The sequence below is a fragment of the Hyperolius riggenbachi genome, chromosome 10 (assembly GCF_040937935.1).
Source record: "Hyperolius riggenbachi isolate aHypRig1 chromosome 10, aHypRig1.pri, whole genome shotgun sequence".
Taxonomy (NCBI): domain Eukaryota; kingdom Metazoa; phylum Chordata; class Amphibia; order Anura; family Hyperoliidae; genus Hyperolius; species Hyperolius riggenbachi.
The window spans coordinates 116,752,634-116,777,115 of NC_090655.1; the positions used below are offsets into that span (position 1 = coordinate 116,752,634).

The 24,482-nt window shown below is 45.8% G+C and overlaps 1 protein-coding gene across 8 annotated transcripts in view; it reads right to left on the reverse strand.

The window, feature by feature from the left end:
• The window catches only part of FAM149B1 (family with sequence similarity 149 member B1), an 87,139-nt gene that overhangs the window by 45,114 nt on the left and 17,543 nt on the right, over nt 1–24,482 (reverse strand). For all 8 annotated transcript variants that reach the window (XM_068257645.1, XM_068257638.1, XM_068257640.1 and 5 more), the window contains 2 exons: nt 20,459–20,626; nt 17,204–17,391 (listed from right to left, as the gene is read on the reverse strand). In XM_068257645.1, the coding sequence (XP_068113746.1) occupies nt 17,204–17,391; nt 20,459–20,626 (356 nt within the window). The remainder of the gene's footprint in view (nt 1–17,203; nt 17,392–20,458; nt 20,627–24,482) is intronic.

Sequence of the window (24,482 nt, forward strand, 5' to 3'; positions counted from 1 at the left end):
TGTTGAAGGCTTTATGAATTGACATTTGCTGACAATTTACTGGCAGGTGTTGGAGGTAACTACAGCCAAGTCGGTAATTTTCCTCACTGCTTGGTAATTTCAGTTTTTTATGCGGTAACATCCTTTATGAATTGACACTTTGCTAAGTGCTCGGGAAAGTCTGCTGTTTTCAGCATTACTGCATGCGGTAATGCTTTATGAATTGAGGCCAATGAATAAAATTCCTTTTTTTTTATGTATTTTATAAATTATTTAGTCTCCCAACTGTCCTTTTGGAAACCCAAACCCTCTGTCCCTCTTTTGGGAACCCAAACCCTCTGTCCCTCTTTCAGGACAGATGTACAGATCTATGTAAATATATGTATTTTTCTCCTGAAACATGCATTTAACTGATTCTAAACTTTATCCCCATCATTTAAATTGATAGATTTCTTGTTTTCAAATGTTAATATAAAGTAAAATGAATCAGGATAGAAAGGACTAATGTGGCTTAAATTATAAAACATACTTCTTCTGAAATCTTTATGGTATGCAAGACTAGGGGTGTTCTGGGGGTGTGGTTAGGGCTGGGGCTTAAATGTCCCTCTTTCTTATCTCAAAAAGTTGGGAGGTATGATTTAGTCAGTATTAACCCATTGTAAAAAAAATCTTTCCTCACCCGATTTACATCTTGAAATTCATCACAGGTGGTGAGATCTTTAGTCCCATCAGGTGATCTCTGCAGAATGTTTGTTTACTGAGAGTTCTAAAACCAGTAGAACTCCTCGGGGAAGGGGGGGGGGGGGGGGGCGGACGGGGAGGGAAGGGTCTTTTTTTGTCTGTCTATTTTGGCCCCCTATACTCCCCTAGTGGATCTGGGTCATAAAAATATATCTGCTGTCAGAAAAATGCATTCAAATATATGCTTGCACTTTAAAGTGTAGGGATTAAAAAAAAATAACAGTTACCTATGTACAAAGAAGTCTCTGGGTCCTAAAGAGCCCTCCCTTTCCTCTCAGTCCCCTTGCTTCAGCGCTGTCACCCCCATTAGCTGTTTTCTACCAACTACCGTATTTGAAAACAGCTTCATCAACCGTTGGGAGCCCTTGGAAGTACTGGGAAATATCGGATTTTTCTTTAGCTACAGATTTAGTTTAAGCATACGTTGTTTAAGAACACTATCAAGGCCCTTCTGCAAAATTTCCAAGAAGATAGGAATATTAGGACTAAAAATCCTTACTCTCATGATTAAATAAGCCAAGGGTGTCCAAACTTTTTAGGCCAAGAGCCATATCATCGTTCTTGAGAGTGCTAGGGGTCCAAACTAGTGAAATTAAACACAATTTTGATGATGACGGTTTGGTACACTATGCTTGTGACATTTTGTCAAATAAAACATTTCCACAGAAATAACCTATATACCATGTGCAGTTAGCATGTCCCTTTTAATTTGCAGACATAGTGCTACTGGTACAATGACAGTTGCTAATCACTGGCTGTTACTGCTGCTGGCATAGTGGCGGCTGCTAATCACCGGTGGCTGATGATCTATATGCGAACAAATGGGGTGGCAGAGTGGTGATACAAGGTTGCCCCTGCATGTGGCACCTCAGCTACGGCCTGCGTGCCGCATAGCGTTAACAACTGTAGGGAGCCTCAGGGCCATCAGAGAAGGCTTGGTGGCCCGGATTTGGCCCCCAGGACAGACTTTGGACATATGTGCCATAAGCCTTTCATATTCTTCAAGGGGCACTATTGTGAAAATTATCAAAAATAAAATAAAACAATGTTTTCACAGCAAATAAATATACGGTAAGTAAAATCCAAAATGGCATCCATATGAAGAATGCAAAAAAAAATGCCACAAACGTCTTACAAATAAGTAAGAATGTCTGCCACTAAATTCACTTAGCGATGGAGTTCAGCAGAGCTCATTAAGTAGAGTGACCAGATTTTTGTGGGTCCAACCTGGGACGGGGAGGGGGGGGGGGCGTGGGAAAAGTGGGGAGGACTGAGGAGCGCGCAGGGACGAAGACTGGGGGGGGGGGGCTGCGCCGCGGCAAAAATGGACGTGGCCATGACATTGTATGGGCGGAGCTAACGTAATGATGTAACAGCGAGGCATAAGAAAGCAGTGTTTACGCCATGATGTGGACAAACGAGACTTTGCATCATGGGTGTGCAGAAACTGTGTGATGCTAATAGTATACCATAACCACAAAGCAGCAAACATAGCCATCTATGACCATTAAATAATAAATGCAGTAACAGTAACCCCGGACACCAGAAAATAAACGCAATGGGCAACATGTCAGCACAAAATAAAACGCAATGCGGGCAAACATTTCACCAGAAAATAAACGCAATGCGGGCAAACATTTCACCAGAAAAGAAACGCAATGCGGGCAAACATTTCACAAGAAAATTAACGCAATGCAGGCAAGCATTTCACCAGAAAATAAACGCAATGCGGGCAAACATTTCACAAGAAAATTAACGCAATGCAGGCAAACATTTCACCAGAAAATAAACGCAATGCGGGCAAACATTTCACCAGAAAAGAAACGCAATGCAAGCAAACATTTCACCAGAAAATAAACGCAATGCGGGCAAACATTTCACCAAAAAAGAAAGCATTTACTCACCCGGCAGAAGTCTCCGGTCTCTGGTGCGCTGCTCCCGGGACCATCTTGCTCCTGATCTTCTCTTCCGCGCTGACAGGGCTTCGGCAAGATGGCGCCCGTAGCCCTGTACTGGAGACACAAATAGTCTCCAGTACATGGCTCCGGCAGCCATCTTGCCGTAGCCCTGCTCGCCTGCCGGTGTTGGAACAGACACCGGAAGAAGGAGGCTGGAGCGGGGCTGCGGGCAATGAACTGGCACGGCGTCCATTCTCCTCCTCCTTGACCTTTCAGCAGTTTTTGACACAGTAGATCATCCCCTACTCCTCCAATCCCTCCAGTCCATGGGCATTCACAATCTCGCCCTGTCCTGGCTTTCAACCTACCTCTCCAACCGCTCCTTCACGACCGCCTTCAATGAGTCCTCGTCCACCCCAACCACCTCTCGGTGGGAGTCCTTGGCCCCCTACTGTTCACCCTATACACATCCTCCATTGGCAAGGTTATCTCCTCCATGGGGTTTAACTATCATCTGTATGCAGATGATACCCAGGTGTACCTCCACACCCTTGACATATCCACCACTGCCATGGACAAGTTCTCCTCCTGCCTATCAGCCATCTCCTCCTGGATGTCCGCTAGGTTCCTGAAACTAAATCTAGACAAAACGGAATTTATGATCTTCCCACCCTGGCCATCCATGAACCTCCCAGATGTGCATGTCACTGTTAACCACACTACCATTCACCCTACCTCTTAAGCCCGCTGTCTGGGTGTCACCCTGGACTCCGCACATCCAAAACCTCACAAAGTCCTGCAACTTCCACCTTCGTAACATCTGTAAGATTCACCCTTTCCTGACCTCTGCCACCACCAAACTCCTCATCCATGCCCTCATAATTTCCCGCCTTGACTACTGCAATGCCCTGCTGTCTGGTCTCCCTATGACCCGAACAGCCCCACTGCAGTCCATCATTAATGCGGCAGCAAGAATTATCCACTGCTCCCATCGCTCCACTACGGCGGATCCCCTCCTTGAATCCCTCCACTGGCTTCCTATCCAGTCCAGAATCAGATTCAAGATACTGTGTCTGACCTACAAATCTGTCCACAAAACCTGTCCAACCTACATTTCCGATCTTACTCAGAGGTACACACCTAGCTTCGCCTAACCGCCCCCCCCCCCCCCCCCCCCCCGCATCACCCAGTCCCATGCACGCCTCCAGGACTTCTCAAGAGCTGCTCCAACACTATGGAACTCCCTACCTCTACCCATTAGGGCAGCCCCCTCCTTCAACATCTTCAAGAAAGCCCTCAAAACTAACCTTTTCACTCTGGCCTACTACCCCTCACAAGTGCTCTAAATGCACAGCTGAACTCTGGTCCCCTACCTTTTGTGTCCTTACCTCTCCCTCTAGATTGTAAGCCATTGGGCAGGGTCCTCCTCCTTTTGTGTCCTACCTGATCATGCACCTCCATTACTGTGAACCCATGCTATGCATCTGAGTGAACCTAACTTGCCTAATCTCCATGCTCCCATCCAGTGACTGACTAAGCATTACCTTGTACTCATACTGTGCTGCATGATCTGGTCTTTCTTGTATTCATATATTCATGTATTGTCATTTTGCTGTATGTCACCCCTAAATATTGTCTGTAACCTAAACTAATGTCCAGCGCTGCGCAATATGTTGGCGCTTTATAAATACAATAAATAATAAATAAATAATGCTTGTTCCAGGTCTATGGCTAAAAGTATTAGAGGCAGAGGATTAGCAAGATAGCCAGGCAACTGGTATTGTTTCAAAGGAAATAAATAGGACAGCCTCCATGTTCTTCCCGCGGACAACTGTATTGAGAGGTATATGGAGGCTGCCATATTTATTTCCTTTTAAGCAATACCAGTTCCCAAAGCTATCTTGCTGATCCTCTATCATTAATACTTTTAGCCATAGACTCTGAACAAGCATGCAGCAGATCAGGTGTTTCTGATATTTGTGTCAGATTTCTGACAAGATTAGCTGCATGCTTGTTTCTGGTTTGATTCAAATACTACTGCAGCCAAACAGACCAGCAGGGCTGCCAGGCAACTGGTTTTGTTTTAAAAGAAATGCATTTGGCATTCTCCATTTCCCCCTACTACACTTGTCCTTTAAGCATGGTCGCTGTGTCCAAGCCGATGGTCCTATCTGCCTCTGGATTCTTTTTTTAATTGTACACTGCCAGCTTCTCCTGACTTATGGGGGTGATGGCCACACAGACCAAGCCGCTGCTCCCCTCGCCACTGTCATTTTATGGGATATGTACACTGCCTGCTTCTCCTGACTTATGGGGGTGATGGTCACTCTGACCGAGCCGCTGCTCCCCCCCAACTGTCATTTTATGGGATATGTACACTGCCTGCTTCTCCTGATGTATGGGGGTGATCAGGGCCAGATTTCCCACTAGGCACTGTAGGCACGTGCCTACAGGCGCCTGCTGTGGGAGAAATGGATCATATGTGGTAATATACTGGCTGTCTTCCTGATCATCAAACACCGCCCTTTTTGATTGTGCTGCCGCCGCTGTTTAGTGGAGAGAAGTACAGAGCGGGAGCACACTAAAGCTGGTATAGTTACCTGTGTCACTGGATCTTCTCATCTTCCCGATCCTCTATCTGCTTCAGCCACACATGCATAGTTATGTCACATGACTATTAGTGGTTATGCATGATTGGCTGTAGCAGAGTGGGTGAGATCGAGAGATGAAGAGAAGAGGACCCAGCAGCAGGAGAAGGTAATTATATGCCTCTGCAAGGATTCCTGTGCGTGGGGGCAGCACGAGTTGCTGGAGAGAAGAGACATCTTCGGCACTGTTAGTCCAGTAGCAGTAATTATAAGTAAAGGTTATAGACGTGGATACATCTACACATGTGATGCAATCAGAAACAGTCGCAGTGCGTCTCATCATCAGAGAGACGCAGCCAGCTGCTGTGCAATAGAGAGCAGGGAAGTCCCTGCTGCTGTAAGACACACAGGCTAAACTACCAAATTGAGGGACCCACTGCCTAAGCTGACAAAAGCCTGGCACACAAGCTGTGACCTAAGGTCAGTTTCCACCAGCACATCAAGATGCATCCTGTCGTTTGGCTTCCTCCCCTTCATTGCTTTTTAACCTTGTAAAGGACTAGAGCCAGGATGCACTAACAAAACCTGTGGAGTCCCAGCCAGCATGCCCTCTCAGACCCTGCTGACTTGAATCCTTACAAAAAAAAAAAAAAATAGCAGTTCACTTTTATAATGCAGCTTCTCAGTGTATAATGCAGCCTCTTGGGGTACAATGCAGCCTCTTGGGGTACAATGCAGCCTCTTGGGGTACAATGCAGCCTCTTGGGGTACAATGCAGCCTCTTGGGGTACAATGCAGCCTCTTGGGGTACAATGCAGCCTCTTGGGGTACAATGCAGCCTCTTGGGGTACAATGCAGCCTCTTGGGGTACAATGCAGCCTCTTGGGGTACAATGCAGCCTCTTGGGGTACAATGCAGCCTCTTGGGGTACAATGCAGCCTCTTGGGGTACAATGCAGCCTCATGGGGTACAATGCAGCCTCATGGGGTACAATGCAGCCTCTTGGGGTACAATGCAGCCTCTTGGGGTACAATGCAGCCTCTCGGGGTACAATGCAGCCTCTCGGGGTACAATGCAGCCTCTCGGGGTACAATGCAGCCTCTCGGGGTACAATGCAGCCTCTCGGGGTACAATGCAGCCTCTCGGGGTACAATGCAGCCTCTCGGGGTACAATGCAGCCTCTCGGGGTACAATGCAGCCTCTCGGGGTACAATGCAGCCTCTCTGTGTACAATGCAGCCTCTCTGTGTACAATGCAGCCTCTCTGTGTACAATGCAGCCTCTCTGTGTACAATGCAGCCTCTCTGTGTACAATGCAGCCTCTCTGTGTACAATGCAGCCTCTCTGTGTACAATGCAGCCTCTCTGTGTACAATGCAGCCTCTCTGTGTACAATGCAGCCTCTCTGTGTACAATGCAGCCTCTCTGTGTACAATGCAGCCTCTCTGTGTACAATGCAGCCTCTCTGTGTACAATGCAGCCTCTCTGTGTACAATGCAGCCTCTCTGTGTACAATGCAGCCTCTCTGTGTACAATGCAGCCTCTCTGTGTACAATGCAGCCTCTCTGTGTACAATGCAGCCTCTCTGTGTACAATGCAGCCTCTCTGTGTACAATGCAGCCTCTCTGTGTACAATGCAGCCTCTCTGTGTACAATGCAGCCTCTCTGTGTACAATGCAGCCTCTCTGTGTACAATGCAGCCTCTCTGTGTACAATGCAGCCTCTCTGTGTACAATGCAGCCTCTCTGTGTACAATTAGGCCTCTCTGTGTACAATTAGGCCTCTCTGTGTACAATTAGGCCTCTCTGTGTACAATGCAGCCTCTCAGTTTGATCTCACTAGGGAGCGTTCCGCATCTAAATGCTGTTCTCAATGACTTGGAACAAAACACAAACTTGAAGTACAGCAGGTCGCGGCATGAGGGGTTAGATCACCCTTGACACCTCCTCTGTGCGCTGCCCTTCAGTTCACAATACTTCCTCTTTCACAGCTCAAAAAGAGGAAGTAGCTGGTGAGCTAAAACGCACCATGGAGGGCAGCGCACACAGGAGGCGTCAAAGGTGACTTAACACCCCATGCTGCGGTCCGCTGTTTCAAATTCGTGTTCTTTTTCTGAGCATTTGTTTATGGAATCCCTAGGCTCATCCCTAGATCTCACTGATGTGTAGGACATGCTGAGCCTTGTGGTTCCACAGAAGCTGCATCTGTTACAGGTTTTTGAGGTATTAAACATTATTGTAGAATGCCAGACAAAACTCCTTCAAACACCAAATTGTTGCCTAACCCTAAATTAACACTAACCTACATGGCCACACCTAAATCCCCTTCTAATCACTAATCTAGAAACTTTGTCTGTTTGTTGTTGGCAATGCATATCTTTGGTATTATCTGCATACTGTTGGTATACTCTACATGAGTTTGGTTATGGCTGCATTACCTTGCATGGTTAATTTAATAGGTAAAAGAGGAAGTAACTTGCACGTGTGGCCTGTACAGAGGGGCAGGGTTTAAGGCGCCAAAACGACTGTGCCTATAGGCTCCCTAGCTTTAAATCCGGCCCTGGGGGTGATAGTCACTCTGACCGAGCTGCTGCTCCCACTGCCACTGTCATTTTATGGGATATGCCCACTGCCTGCTTCTCCTGGACCTGACTTATGGGGGGGGGGGGGTGATGTTCACTGACCAAGCTGCTGCCCTCCTCTGCCACTGTAATAATACTGACACGTGCACTTCATAAAAAAAAAATGTATTATTCAAATCACTACCGTATGTATATTGAGGCTTTTTAAAAAAAATTATACTTTTTTCCTATCGTAATTTAAAATTGATTTTCTCCAAAACTATAAGGTCTTTTTGAAAAATTATTTTTCCCCTTATACCCACTGTTCTCCTTAACATACTCTGCCAATTTGGTGTTTCTAGCTTGTAAGGGGGCTTTGCAATTTACCACAAAAATCGCAGACATTAGGCAAAAATAAACGCCAAAATATTCGGGAGAATTTTCGCTTGTCGAATCGAAAATTGTACTTATTTTGGCGAAAACAATATTTGCATTTTCGCTCATCACTGCTGGCCAACAGCAAAGTACCACCGGTGGTACGCGTACCACAGGTGCAAATCTCTGGTCTACAGAGATTAGCCTGTTTGATTAGGCCTTATCAGCAAGTAAACAGCAAGTGTAAATTTGGGCTGTTAGGTGTGCATAGTTGGGCTAATATGTAAACACAGGAGGTTAACTCATTTGTGCTCCTAGGACACCAGAAAGTAAACACTGCAGGGTTTTTGTAAGATTTCTGTAAGTTGTAACAAATTAATGTTTTTCTTTAAAGGGATTATGCTGCTGCTTAGAGCAGAGAAGAAGCTCTGAGTTTAGGTCCCCTTCAAAATCTGACTGAACCAACAGATTATGGACTAGTCCTTCTCCTCACGATAGAGTTGGATGGACAGTTGGAAAAATGACAGTTGGAAAAAGACAGTTTAAAAATGGCAGTTGGAAAATGACAGTTGGAAAATGGCAGTTAAAATTTGACAGTTGGAAAATGGCAGTTAAAATATAACAGTTGGAAAATGGCAGTTAAAATGTAACAGTTGTAAAATGGCAGTTGTAAAATGGCAGTTAAAATGTAACAGTTGGAAAACGGCAGTTGGAGAATGACAGTTAAAATTTGACAGTTGGAAAATGGCAGTTGGAAAATGACAGTTAAAATGTAACAGTTGGAAAATGGCAGTTGGAAAATGGCAGTTAAAATTTGACAGTTGGAAAATGGCAGTTAAAATTTGACAGTTGGAAAATGGCAGTTAAAATTTGACAGTTGGAAAATGGCAGTTAAAATTTGACAGTTGGAAAATGGCAGTTAAAATTTGACAGTTGGAAAATGGCAGTTAAAATTTGACAGTTGGAAAATGGCAGTTAAAATTTGACAGTTGGAAAATGGCAGTTAAAATTTGACAGTTGGAAAATGGCAGTTAAAATTTGACAGTTGGAAAATGGCAGTTGGAAAATGACAGTTAAAATTTGACAGTTGGAAAATGGCAGTTAAAATTTGACAGTTGGAAAACGGCAGTTGGAAAACGGCAGTTGGAAAATGGCAGTTGGAAAATGGCAGTTGGAAAATGGCAGTTACATTTTAACTGCCATTTTCCAACTGTCAAATTTTAACTGCCATTTTTCAACTGTCATTTTCCAACTGTCAAATTTTAACTGCCATTTTACAACTGTCATTTTCCAACTGTCAAATTTTAACTGCTATTTTCCAACTGTCAAATTTTAACTGTCATTTTCCAACTGCCATTTTCCAACTGTCAAATTTTAACTGCCATTTTCCAACAGTCAAATTTTAACTGCCATTTTCCAACAGTCAAATTTTAACTGCCATTTTCCAACTGTCAAATTTTAACTGCCATTTTCCAACTGTCAAATTTTAACTGCCATTTTCCAACTGTCAAATTTTAACTGCCATTTTCCAACTGTCAAATTTTAACTGCCATTTTCCAACTGTCAAATTTTAACTGCCATTTTCCAACTGTCAAATTTTGACAGTTGGAAAATGGCAGTTGGAAAACAGCAGCTGGAAAATGACAGTTGGAAAACAGCAGCTGGAAAATGACAGTTGGAAATCATTTATCAACTGTCAAATTTCAACTGTTTAAAGGACCACTACAGTGAAAAAAAGTGAGCAGTTGAAGGACAATTGAAGTGAGAGGGATATTGAGGCTGCCAAATTTACACTCACCTAAAGGATTATTAGGAACACCATAATAATACGGTGTTTGACCCCCTTTCGCCTTCAGAACTGCCTGAATTCTACGTGGCATTGATTTAACAAGTGCTGAAAGCATTCTTTAGAAATGTTGGCCCATATTGATAGGATAGCATCTTGCAGTTGATGGAGATTTGTGGGATGCACATCCAGGGCATGAAGCTCCCGTTCCATCAGATCGCACAGATGCTCTATTGGGTTAAGATCTGGTGACTGTGGCAGCCATTTTAGTAGAGTGAACTCATTGTCATGTTCAAGAAACCAATTTGAAATGATTTGAGCTTTGTGACATGGTGCATTATCCTGCTGGAAGTAGCCATCACAGGATGGGTACATGGTGGTCATGAAGGGATGGACATGGTCAGAAAAAAATGTTCAGGTAGCCTGTGGCATTTAAATGATGCCCAATTGGCACTAAAAGGGTTAAAGTGTGCCAAGAAAACATCTCCCACACCATTACACCACCACCACCAGCCTTGCACAGTGGTAACAAGGCATGATGGATTGATATTGTCATTCTGTTTACGCCAAATTCTGACTATCGAGACTCATCAGACCAGGCAACATTTTTCCAGTCTCCAACTGTCCAATTTTGGTGAGCTTGTGCAAGTTGTAGCCTCTTTTTCCTATTTGTAGTGGAGATGAGTGGTACCCGGTGGGGTCTTCTGCTGTTGTAGCCCATCCGCCTCAAGGTTGCGCATGTTGTGGCTTCACAAATGCTTTGCTGCATACCTTGGTTGTAACGAGTGGTTATTTCAGTCAATGTTGCTCTTCTATCAGCTTGAATTAGTCGGCCCATTCTCCTCTGATCTCTAGCATCAACAAGGCATTTTCACACACAGGACTGCCGCATGTTTTTCCCTTTTCACACCATTCTTTGTAAACCCTAGAAATGGTTGTGCATGAAAATCCCAGTAACTGAGCAGATTGTGACATACTCAGCCCGGCCCATCTGGCATTAACAACCAACCTTTCTTTCCCATTCTGACATTCAGTTTGGAGTTCAGGAGATTCTGAAGATTTCTTGAGATAACAATAATGTTGATGGTGGCCTAGTTGAGTCTTTTCTTTTTTGTGTATGGTACTTCATTGAAGACCTAGGCATTTATGTAGATCTAGAGAATTATATCATGAGGTTCTTTTTTGTAGTGTTTTGGAGTTCAGGAGATTGTCTAGACCAGGACCACACCCCAAAATGCATTGAAGCAACTGCCATTTTGATTGGTCGATTAGATAATTGCATTAATGAGAAATTGAACAGGTGTTCCTAATAATCCATTAGGTGAATGCTTTTCCTTTTAAGTAATGCCAGTTACCAGGCTTTCATGCAGATCCTCTGCCTTAATACTTTTAGCTCCTGAACAAGCACTTGCAGATCAGGCGTTTCTGACATTATTGTCAGATCTGACAAGAATAGCTGCATGCTTGTTTCTGGTGTGATTCAGACACATCTGCAGAGACATGGATCAGCAGAGCTGCCAGTCAACTTACATAGTTTAAAAGGAAATTAATAGCAGCCACCGTATTCTTCTCACTTCAGTTGCACTTTAAAGGCGATCTTTTGCATCCTAAAAATCAAACAAGCTGACACTTACCTGGGGCTTCTATCGCCCCCCTGCACCAGTAACGTCCCACGCCGTCCTCTTCAGATTTATTTATTATTTATTTATTTATTGTATTTATAAAGCGCCAACATATTACGCAGCGCTGAACATTAATTTAGGTTACAGACAATATTTAGGGGTGACATACAGCAATATGACAATACAGGAATAATAGAAAACCAGATCACACGGCACAGTATAAGTGCCAGGTAATGCTTAGTCATTGGATTGAGCATGTAGATTAGGCAAGTTAGGTTCACTCAGATGCATAGCATGGGTTCACAGTAATGGAGGTGCATGATCAGGTAGGACACAAAAGGAGGAGGACCCTGCCCAAAGGCTTACAATCTAGAGGGAGAGGTAAGGACACGAACGGTAGGGGACCAGAGTTCAGCTGTAGGTTTAGAGCACTTGTGAGGGGTAGTAGGCCAGAGTGAAAAGGTGAGTTTTGAGGGCTTTCTTGAAGATGTTGAAGGAGGGGGCTGCCCTAATGGGTGGAGGTAGGGAGTTCCATAGTGTTGGAGCAGCTCTTGAGAAGTCCTGGAGGCGTGCATGGGACTGGGTGATGCGGGGGGCGGTTAGGCGAAGTTCATTGGAAGAGCGGAGTGAGCGGCTAGGTGTGTACCTCTGAGTAAGATCGGAAATGTAGGTTGGACAAGTTTTGCGGACAGATTTGTAGGTCAGACACAGTATCTTGAATTTGATTCTGGACTGGATAGGAAGCCAGTGGAGGGATTCTAGGAGGGGATCTGCCGTGGTGGAGCGATGGGAACAGTGGATAATTCTGGCTGCCGCATTCATGAGGGACTGCAGTGGGGCTGTTCGGGTCATAGGGAGACCAGACAGCAGGGCATTGCAGTAGTCAAGGGGGGAAATTATGAGGGCATGGATGAGGAGTTTGGTGGTGGCAGAGGTCAGGAAAGGGCGAATCTTACAGATGTTACGAAGGTGGAAGTTGCAGGACTTTGTGAGGTTTTGGATGTGGGAAGTGAAGGAGAGTGCGGAGTCCAGGGTGACACCCAGACAACGGGCTTGAGAGGTAGGGCGAATGGTAGTGTGGTTAACAGTGACATGCACATCTGGGAGGTTCGTGGATGGCCGGGGTGGGAAGATCATAAATTCCGTTTTGTCTAGATTTAGTTTCAGGAACCTAGCGGACATCCAGGAGGAGATGGCTGATAGGCAGGAGGAGACCTTGTCCATGATAGTGGTGGATATGTCAGGGGTGTGGAGGTAGATCTGGGTGTCATCTGCATACAGATGATAGTTAAAACCCATGGAGGAGATAACCTTGCCAATGGAAGATGTGTATAGCGTGAACAGTAGGGGGCCTAGGACCGAACCTTGGGGGACTCCCACCGAGAGGTGGTTGGGGGTGGACGAGGACTCATTGAAGGCGGTCGTGAAGGAGCGGTTGGAGAGGTAGGATGAAAGCCAGGACAGGGCGAGATCGCGAATTCCCAAGGACTGGAGGGACTGGAGGAGTAGGGGATGATCTACTGTGTCAAAAGCTGCTGAAAGGTCAAGGAGGAGGAGAATGGAGTATTTACCTTCAGCTTTAGATAAGGCAAGGTCATTGACCACTTTGGTGAGAGCAGTTTCGGTTGAGTGGGCAGGCCGAAATCCAGATTGCAGTGGGTCTAGGAGTGAGTTGGCATTGAGGTGCTGGGTCAGGCGTTTGTGAACCAGACGCTCAAGGAGTTTTGAGGCAAAGGGGAGGAGGGAGATAGGACGGTAGTTAGAGGGTAGCGAGGGGTCGAGGGAGGGTTTCTTGAGAAGGGGTAGTACAGTGGCCTGCTTGAAGTCTGAGGGGAAGGTGCCTGTGGATAGGGAGAGGTTGAACAGGGTAGTGAGGACTGGGGCCAATTCCGTGAAGTGAGGCTGGAGTAAATCAGAAGGGATGGGGTCAAGGGGCGAAGTAGTGGTATGGGAAGTCTGCAGTAGGTGGTTGACTTCCTCGGTGGTAGTAGGAGTGAAGGATGTGAGGGGAGAATAGGGTGGAGGAGGAGCTGGTTGGGAGGGGGTGGGAGGTGAAGATTGGAGATTGGATATTTCTTGGCGGATGGAGACAATTTTGTTGGTGAAGTGGGTGGCTAAATCTGTGGCAGAGAGGGAGGAAACGGAGGGTGGGGGGGTGGGTTTAAGCAGGGAGTTGAAAGTGGCAAAAAGACGCCGGGGATTGGAAGCTTGTGCTCCGATAAGCTTGGTAAAGTATTCCTGCTTCGCATGAGCAAGGGCAGCGTGGAACTGCAGCAGGTTGGTCTTGTACTGTAGGAAATCCTGGTTAAGTCTAGTTTTTCTCCATTTCCGTTCAGTGGCACGTGATTTCCTCTGGAGGTTGCGAGTATGGGTAGTGCGCCAGGGCTGGGGGTTAGGGGGTCGGTGGCGGCGAAATATTGGTGGAGCAGCTTTCTCTAGGGCTGATGAGAGAGTTTGGCGATACTGAGCTGCAGCAAGATTAGGACAGGTTAGGGTGGGGAGAGTGGAGGAGAGGGCATGGAGGGGGTCAGCAAGGACGCTAGGGTTGAGCTTGCGTAGGTCTCGCTGCCATCGACCAGGTGGGTGGGTGGGTAATTTTGAGGTGCTTTCCGTAAGGAGGTTGAAGATGAGAAGGTGATGGTCTGAGGGTGGAAAGGGTGCGATGTCAAGGTCTGCAATGGTGGTGGATTTAGTGAATATAAGGTCGAGAGTGTGACCTGCAGTGTGAGTGGGGGTGTTGGCGTGTTGTACTAGTCCAAGTGAGTTGGCAATGGTGAGTAGCCGGGTCACAGCGGAGCTCTGGGCTTCATCGATGGGAATATTGAAATCCCCAAGGATGATGGTGGGGAGGTCAGAGGAGAGGATGTGAGGGAGCCAGGAGGCAAGGTCATCAAGAAATTGTGGGGTGGAGCCCGGAGGGCGGTATAAGACCGCAACAATGGCAGGGAGGGGGTGGTAGAGGCGGATGGTGTGGGCCTCAAATGATGTGAATTGTAGAGAGGTAGGTGGGGTGAGGACACAGAAGGTGCAGGATGGTGAGAGGAGCAGACCCTCCCCCGGTCCTATTGTCTGGTCTGGGGGTGTGACTGAGGTGAAGCCCCCCGTTGGAGAGGGCAGCCTCTGCGGCAGAGTCAGAGGAGGTGAGCCATGTCTCAGTGAGTGCGAGGATGGTGAGGGATTTGGAGAGGAAGAGGTCGTGGACTGCTGTAAGTTTATTGCGGACGGATCTGGCATTCCAGAGACCGCAGGGTAGGGGGAGTATGTGTTTGTGGGTGGGATGGATGGAAATAAGGTTGGAGCGAGGATGCTCCGTTCCTCGACGCCGGTCCCGGTGTAATCACGCAAGTCCTCATACTGTGGCTGTGCGGCCATGACAGCGCGCGTGCTCGCTACCGCACGCATCATCGGGAGCTTACTGCGCAGTACAAGAAAACTTCGTACTGCGCCAGTGCAGAAAGCTCCCGATGACGCGACCAGGAGTGAGCATTATTAGTCTGTTTAGATGAATATTAAACCGGACCGGTGGCGGGGAACGGAGCATCGGAGGAGGACGGCACGTGACATTACAGCTGCAGGGGCCCGAGAGAAGCCCCAGGTATGTGTCAGCTTGTTTGATTTTCAGAATCCCACAGAACCTCTTTAAAGAAGACCTAAACTCAAGCACTGCAGTCAAGGAAAACAAATATAGTTGCTGAGAACGTACGCGTGTGTGTGTGTGTCTACAACAGGGCTTTTCAACCTTTTCACTAATTCTACCATTTTTATCACATAAAAAAAAAAAAGTACCACCAGTGTGCCTGCACAGTAGATCGGATGAGATCGGGCTTGGCTGTTTCTGCTGGAGCTACTGCGTATGCGCACACACCGACGAGGAGAACTTTGGGGCTCCCAGAGCTGGATCTCCTCTACTGAGGAGGAAGGGGGAAACCTCTTTAGGATACAAAGGCCACCCTTCCCTGAGGTAAGTACCCCCCTGGGCACTTTTTCCTTACAGGTACACCAAGAAAAAAAGGCATTTGGGATGGGAAAAATAGGAGGCATTGGTGGGGAAATAGACTACAATTAGATTGCTAGCCGACATATTGTCAGTATTGGCAAGCTGCAGGTAGACTGCCAATATAGGTAGCCTTGCAAGTTCCAAACTTTGTGGAGGCAGGACAGGACAAGTGGCATGCGAGCAATAAAGTGACAGGCAAACCTGGTATGTACCACCTGGCCAACAGCAAAGTACCACCGGTGGTATGCGTACCACAGACTGAAAAGCCTTGCTCTACAGCTCCCATGGGACCAACCGTTGTAATCCCATCGCCAACGTCAGCGTAGCAACAAGAGGCAGTACATAAAGGTTAGTCCGAGCACTGTCTCTTTAAAATGCTTTATTTCCGTTCTGCCATTAGTAGTGTCACACAGTAGAGCGCATACACAAATAAGCAAACCTTATTCCATTTGCGGTGCTCGGATGGGTGAGGATAGGGTGACCAGGGGGTGAATGTGCCGTCCATTCACTGTGTGACACTACTAATGGCAGAACGGAAATAAGGCATTTTAAAGAGAAGTGGTAACATGTATAACACTGTCACAGCATTTCAGTCTGTGGGGGTACCACAGACTGAAAAGCCTTGCTCTACAGCTCCCATGGGACCAACCGTTGTAATCCCATCGCCAACGTCAGCGTAGCAACAAGAGGCAGTACATAAAGGTTAGTCCGAGCACTGTCTCTTTAAAATGCTTTATTTCAGTTCTGCCATTAGTAGTGTCACACAGTAGAGCGCATACACAAATAAGCAAACCTTATTCCATTTGCGGTGCTCGGATGGGTGAGGATAGGGTGACCAGGGGGTGAATGTGCCGTCCATTCACTGTGTGACACTACTAATGGCAGAACGGAAATAAGGCATTTTAAAGAGAAGTGGTAACATGTATAACACTGTCACAGCATTTCCAGATAAGAAAAACATTATGTTTCCTGAGAAGAGTACTGCAGCTTTCAGGGCACTGCAGACTTTCAGTAGTTTTCTATGATTTTAGGAAACCACATGCAGAGTATTGGACAAAATACAACTTTTTATCTGGATCCTCGCATTCTTGCATGGAACTATGGACAAGAAACAATGAAAAAGAAAGCTTAAACATAAAGCATAAACACCCTTCCTGCTTTTACGTAGAATCACTAGTCACTTTATCTAGTACCCAAGACCACACTAAAGTACTACAAGGTAACGGATACTGTGCCATCTCTTAGTAGAGAGAGAGGGAGAAAGCACAGAGATTCTGAAAAAAATGTAGGTCTTGTCAATTTTGTCCTGATTAGGAGGCACAAGCACTGATTGCTCAGTGTTCCTGTTATAGAGGACATACATTAAATGATAAAGTATATTTGGACATACAACACATGTAGAAACCCTCACAGAAGTCTTTCAGCTAGTACACTGTCATCTTTCCAGTGAAGGTGATATAAAAGCAGGTAATAATGCTTCCCTTAGCCCACGTCACAGGAAGTTGTATTTTTACTTTAGGTTCACTTTAACACATGCACATAAAACTTGGAGGCAAATGCTTTGAAATTGTGGTCTGAATGTTTGCATTTCAGATCAACTTCAAAAATAATGTTTCCTGTCTGTATTGAACAAAACAGGCTCAGTTGTGTTCCACTTACCCGCAATTGATTCTTCCCAATGTCTGCAAATGAGCTCCTCTAGACAAGCAACTACTTCCCTCCAGACATCATCAAACAGACAAGCCAGCACTGCCGCTTTCTTGCAGTACTGTGGGGAAATAGGGGGGTACCCCATCTTCAGGCTGTCCAAGGACATCGCTCTGCCCCATTCAAAGTGCTCATCATCTCTAAGAAAAAAAAAAGGTTATGTTCAGAAATCTAAATTTCCATCTGTGCCTGGGACTTAAGAGCGCAGTGGGCACATGCGCAGTGACAGACCTAGCCCGTTTTTAAACGGGCTAAGGTCACTAGTAGCTTTATAAATTAAATGCATGAACAGATATAATGGGCGGTAATAAGGGAATGTCTTCTCTACGTTTCTGATTTGTGGTTTATGTTTCTTCTAATTAGTATTTAACCACTTGATGACCACAGTGGTAAACCCCCCTAAAGACCAGGCTAATTATTAAGGCCAAGCTGCAGGGCCACACAACACAGCACATAAGTGATTCCTCCCCCTTTTCCACCCACCAACAGAGCTCTCTGTTGGTGGGGTTTGATGGCCCCCCAGTTGTTTCTTTGTTTGTTTTTATCAATATTTATGTTCACTTTTCTTTATTATTTTTTATTACTTCATTTTTATTGTTTTCTAGAAAACACCTCCCTACCCCCAGCCAGCCAATCAGGCAATCGGCTGTCATAGACTTCAGCCTATGAAAGCCGATCACTCTTTTGTCCCCAGTACAGCGCTGCTGCTGATCGCATCGCTGTACTACATGTAAAGACGGCGCTTGGAGACTGAAGGCGGGGCGGAGCTCCGACCCCAAGCAGGAGATGTGCGCGCAGCCTGCGCATGATCTCCTGCAAAGTGCAGCCCCAGGACTTGATGCCAATTGGCGTTAAGCGGTCCTGGGGCTGCCGCCGCAGTCACGCCCATTGGCGTGAGGCGATCTTAAAGTAGTTAATATCTCTTGGGAGGACACGAAGTCTGTGGCTTTGCAGCCTGTATGGCCTACCTCACGATGTGCAAGAATGACGGTTGGTTCCCTTGAAATGTTTGTTCTGGTTCTGTTATTTTCAAGTGCTGATTTGAAAATTACTGCTATGGGCTACACACACACAAATAATTCCCCCGCATGACTTCATGGGCTGCAGTTTTATCTCTTGAACAAGAGTAGCTATATTAGATTAAAAAGAAGTTCACACTAATCTCTTCAACAGTGTCACATGACAGTTGGCCAATCGGAGCAGGTTTGCAAGGCAGGAAAAAGGTAAGCAAAATGTATGACCCAGGCTGAAGTCTCACTCAATACACACGAAAAAAGAATTTCAGATCAAAGAAGTCACACATGGAACAATCATAAGATGGCAACATGATTAATGTTTTCACATGTTTACTTCACAGGATATGGAGAGAGGTTCTTTTTAATTCCATTTTTTTTTTTACTAATCAAAATAAGATTACTCAAAAAAAAACCAAAAACAAAACATGAACAATATATAGACACAAATAAATAGAACTCAAATGTACAGACTTAGAAAGGAAGCCCTCTTTTCAGGCCCAGTGCGCACCGAGCGGTTTTAGGAGTGATCCGCCAACCGCATCCGCCAGTGAAAAAGTTTGGCTAATGTATTTCAATTGGATGGTGCACACCAGCAGTTTGAGGTTTTTAGCAAACCGCAAACGTGCCTCCTGCTGCACGTTTGCTGTTTGCAGAAGCGTTTCTGCCTCAATGTAAAGTATAAGAAAAACGCAAACCGCTGTGGAAAACGCTAGATCAGAGCGGTTTTCCAGGCGTTTTTGTTACAGAAGCTGTTCAATAACAGCTTTTAATGTAACAGTATTTGTAATCTGCTACACAAAAACGCTCCAAAAAACGCTAGATGTATTTAGAAAACGTCTCTAAACATGCCTAGAATCGCTCTGAAATCTGCTCCAAAAACCGCTAGTGTTTTGAGAATCTGCTAGCGGTTTTGGTGTGCACTGGGCCTCACACGGGAGGCTGAAAGCAGTGAAACACAGCCTGTCAGCTGGTTCCATGCACTGGGTAGGTGCTTGCTAAAGCCTGGCAAGGGCAGTGGAGAGGCTGCCCCCCCAATGGAGTCACTGCTGAGCACAGCCACGTCCATGCTCAGACGCAACATTTAGCTACATGAAATTCCAGTCGAAAGCCAGTTAGGAGGCTACAAATCTTTAAAGGGGCACTACGGCGAAAAAAAAAATGTAAAATTTAAAATATGTGCAAACTTAAACAAATAAGTACTTTTTTCCAGAGTAAAACGAGCCATAAATTACTTTTCTCCCATGTTGCTGTCACTTACAGTAGGTAGTAGAAATCTGACCGAAGTGACAGGTTTTGGACTAGTCCATCTCTACATAGGTGATTCTCAGAAAGACTTTTATTCTTTACAAAGATATTACCTAAAAAGGATTTAAACAATGATGCTGGACAGCTTCCCTGCTCGCTACACAGTTTTTTGGAAGTTGGACAAAGCAACTGCCATTCACTAAGTGCTTTTAAAAATAAATAAATCCCTGAGAATCACCTATGAAGAGATGGACTAGTCCAGTGTTCCCCAACCCTTTCCTCAAGGCCCACCAACAGTACATGTTTTGTAGAAATCCGCAGAGGTGGTTAATCAGGTGGATCGGGGGGGGGGGGGGGGGAGGGGGGGGGGAGGGGGGGGAGCCCTACAGCTGTGCAGCCGCACTCGCATCTGTGTGGACTGCACAGCAGCGGCAAGCTCAAGCAGCCATTTTAGTGGAGGCAGGAGAGCCCGACCCGGGCTGTGGGTTCGGGAGCCGGCCCGGGGGGCTAATGAGCAGCGGGGAAATGGCGGAACGGCATGGAGGGCGCGGATGGCATCCTCCGTGCATTAAATTTCATGCAGGTATTTAACTTTTTTTTTAGTATTTGGCCTCGTGAGTCCTTTAAAGGGACTCTGAGCAGTGCAGAAAATATGGAAAGATGCATATCATTTTAAAGCTCTCTTTCTCCTCTTTCCAATGATATATAAACCACCGCCCTACGCCTTTTAGTTTTAGCTATTTTCGCGATCGAAATTGCTGCGGCTTCGATCGCAAAAATAGAGAAAACTAAAAGGCGTAGGGTGATTTAGGTGGCGTCAGAAAGAGGAGAAAGAGTTGATATACATCTTTCCATCTGCACTGCTCGGAGTCCCTTATTTCCGTTTCAATGTCATACTTCCGCTCCTTAACCAGCCAAAAAATCAATTCCAGTAGTAGTTACTTACTTATCTCTGCTATCAAAAGCCAAGTATTCTTCCACAATGCCATCTGACATGATTACACCTGTGCCCTCTTCCTCATCATCCTCCTCCTCACCATAGAGGTGAAAGGAGATTGGAGCACTGGAGCTACTGGCAGCGGAGAGTGGAAATGTGGTACCAAAAATTCCAAGCCTGAAAAGGGTAAAAAGATGATGATAAATTAAGACACTCCGAGACGATTGAAGAGGATCTAAACCCAGGTCTTCCTCTCTGCGCTAAAAGATAAGCAACAGCATAATAACCTTTACAGAAAATAATTTCCTTGTTACAGCTTATAAAGCTCCTTCGAAGATGCTGTAGTTTAGTTACTTCCTGGTTTGCTGGGAGCACAGAAAGGGTTAAACTCCTGGGTTTACATATAGCCTGTACGAAGGGCTCACCGGCAACATATTAGATGACAGCTCAATTTACAGTGGCTCATTACTTCTAGATAAGGGAGAGTTAGGCAGGCTGTTATTTTTTATCTACACACAGGGTGGGGTTCTCTGTGTTTCGTTTTCTACTGTGGAAGTTTACATTCTCAGTTTTTTGGGGATCTACAAGATGTTTCATTACTATGCCAAGTAACCCCTTCAGATCAGATGCAGCGAAGGGATTAAGGTTGTTCCTACTTGTCATAGTGAATTACTACATTCATGAATTTAAGTTTGATATTTTTAAGGTATTCTTTGTAGGAACTTTTGTGTGCAGTTTTGGGATATTTTTAGATTTTTCTGTAAATACCAGTGAAGGGAATTCACATGAAAATATGCATAATGGTATTTTTCTGCATTGTCACTGGCTTACACTGAAACACAAATAAAGGCAGCATGAATGTAAAATGCAGATAAACCGCAAATCACATTAAAACATACCAAAAAAAAGCAATGCCATTGAAATAAAATAGATGTGCGACAAAAATACAATTATGGAAAAAAGCAAATCGCAGATAGTGTGAAAGCATTACCATAGCAACGCACGTAAACAGTGTGCACATGGTATAGCAGTAGTGTAGCGTGTGCTACATGGGGGTAGTACCAAGTGTTATTAGGCTCAGTACAGGCAGATAACATTGCCACGCAGTGTGCAAGGTTACTGGCATTTTCTGCATCAATCAGAATCATTTTTTTTCGCCAAGTGCGACAGAAGTCGTACTCGGAATTGTTTGTGGTTCACATGGCATAGGCAAGTACAAAGACAGGAAACAGATACGCCGGCAGACGGGACAGACAATAACATGTGTGCAAAAGTACATAGACATATTACCAGCAGCTCAACAGTAAGAGCACGCCTTTGAGGCCTGCGTAGAGACATTTAGTTCAAAAAGTATCAAAAGCATCAAAAAGCTGGCTGCATGGCCGTACTGTCCCATATGGTGTGAGCATCAGTGAGCGATAGAGGTTTCTTGACCTCAAGTGAGTACTTCCCTAGTTTAAGATCCGGACTGCTTGGGGGAAGAAGGAGTTCCTGCGCCTCGTGGGTTTGGATGGGATAGTTCTATAGTAGCGACCCGACGGGAAAAGGTCAAAGTAGCGAATGCCAGGGTGGGAGGGGTTAAGAGAGAACCTGGTGGCCCTCGTCTTCATCCTAGCAGCGTGGAGAAGATCGAGAGGTAGCAGCGGAGATCCGATTATCATCGGTAATGACTCTCTGCAGCTTATACCTGTCACTAGCCATCAACCCCACTGACACTGGGCTACATGCTATAGATGACATTTTCTTGCCGCTGCAGTGAAGCAGAGTCTGAATTTTTTTGCCTAGGCAAATTTCCCTAAACAAATTCCGGGGAACATTTAACTAATAAAACAAGTGCACCGTTTCTTGATAAAGGGACATTGCTAGTATGTATTGTGATATAACATCAATTTATAACAATTAGTGATATAGGTGAGAAGTATTTATTAACAGAGAAATGAAAAAAAAATGGAAAATACTAGACACATTTTAAAGTAGTGGAGATGGATATTCTCATTTACTTTTATAAAATGGGACTGCAAAGCTCGAATGTGACCAGCAGTCTTACTGCTTTTTCTATTTATATTCAGGAAGTGAAAATACCTCTAAACAGAGCCGGGCAGACACAGAGGCTGACAAGTCTCTGGCCTCTAAGCGGCAGGTCAGCAGGTCAAGACAGGGCGCTTTCAAATGCATTTCAATCCATAGGCACTAAATGGTTTAAAGAGACGCCCTGGTGGTATATAAAAGCGTTTAAAAGCAGTTTTAAAACCGATAAAGGTTTGAGGTTGCTTACCTCAAGGACAACAAATCTTGAGGCTCCCTTAGCTTGCTATTTCAATTGGCCTGGCACTGCTATTGGCCTGAGGAAGCGGGCTCAGACCAGTGAAACGCTATCAATAAAATCTTTTGTCCCTACAAAGATTTGTCGTCCTTGAGGTAAGCAACCTCAAACCTTTATTGGTTTTAAAACTGCTTTTAAACGCTTTTATATACCACCAGGGCGCCTCTTTAAACCATTTAGTGCATCCCTAACCCCCATACGATACCCGTGTGAGGGGTGGAGGCATAACATACGTGGTTTACACCACGGTGGACATCTGCCTCCCTTCTTTTTTCCAAGGAGAGAGACCGCATCCAGGTCCTTAGTGACCTCCCCGAGTGGAGTCGGGTTAATTGTCTCCACCTGCTTCCTGTGGTCGGTTGCCCCTCTGCAACCCACTCTTGTGAGTAGATTCTTATCTTCTACATTGACAATTTTGACTAAACATATTACACTATTGGGCTCCCGTGTTTTTGTTTCCTGTGTCTTCCCCAGAAGGTGTCCTGACACCAATCACCCACTACAATCCATAGGCAGTTCAGGAAAAAAAGTTTTTTTCCCCCCTGCCCTAATAAGAGAGAGAGTAAGGGAGCAAAGATAAAAAGCTCTCCGCACAGTTCTGCACAGTGCTCTCTAAAGACTGCATTTGCTCTGCCTCTGAAGACTAAGAATTGCAGACAGTCCCTCTATTCAGTGCACACCAGTAAGGGCGCTCAGCTGGTCTGCAAGTTCCTTTGTTATTTTAACTCTTAAGCAGGCCATACACTGGCTCGATTCGCGGCCGTTTCGACAGCAGATTCGATCCTGGGATCGAATCTGCTGCCAATCGTTCGCAGTAAACGCAGCCGCCGATCCGATTTCCTCCCGAAATCGGATCGGTCCGTCGATCGCGCCGTGCGGGAAATTACCCTCGATCGCCCGCGGGTAAAGTGCGTGTCGCTAGCGGCGGCCGATCCGATCAAGTCTACATTACCTGATGCTGGCTCCCGGGCGTCTTCTCCGCGCTGCACGGCTCTGTTCCGGCTCCATCCATCCCGGCGCTTCCTGTGTCACTGCAGTGACCAGGAAGTTCAAATAGAGGGCGCTCTATTTGAACTTCCTGGTCACGGAGTAACACAGGAAGCGCCGGGATGGAGCCGGAACAGAGCCGTGCAATGCGGAAAAGATGCCCGGGAGCCAGCATCAGGTAATGTATACGGGGGGGGGGGACAGGCGGCAGGAGCAGCTCAGCAGATGGTGAATCGGTTTCAGGCTGAAATCGATTCACAATCTGTTTGCAGTAAAGGCAGCCATACGATCCCTCTCTGATCAGATTCGATCAGATAGGGATCTGTCAGCTGGTCGATCTAATGGCACATCGACCAGTGTATGGCCACCTTTAATCACTGACTTCTGTCAGTGAGTCATCCAGGGCTGCTGACACACTCCCAGGATGGAGTAGTAATTCAGCCCAGTCAAGCAAGGCTGGCCAACAGAGATTGTTATTCTAAGTTGAACAGGAAAGGTATGTGTGGTGTGTGTGAGAGAGCAGCTCTGCTCCCCCCTTCTAAATCCTGAACCTGTGTTCTAAAAAGTCAGGGAGACAGGCTGTAAAGCCTTCTGTACTTCTCCCTACCCCCCTCCACTCCTAGTACTGATAAGGACCTGGACTTACAGGAATGACATTGCAGGGTCCTAATGCTGCTACTAGAGTAAAAGTAGCCATACATCTATGGATGATGGGCATATTCA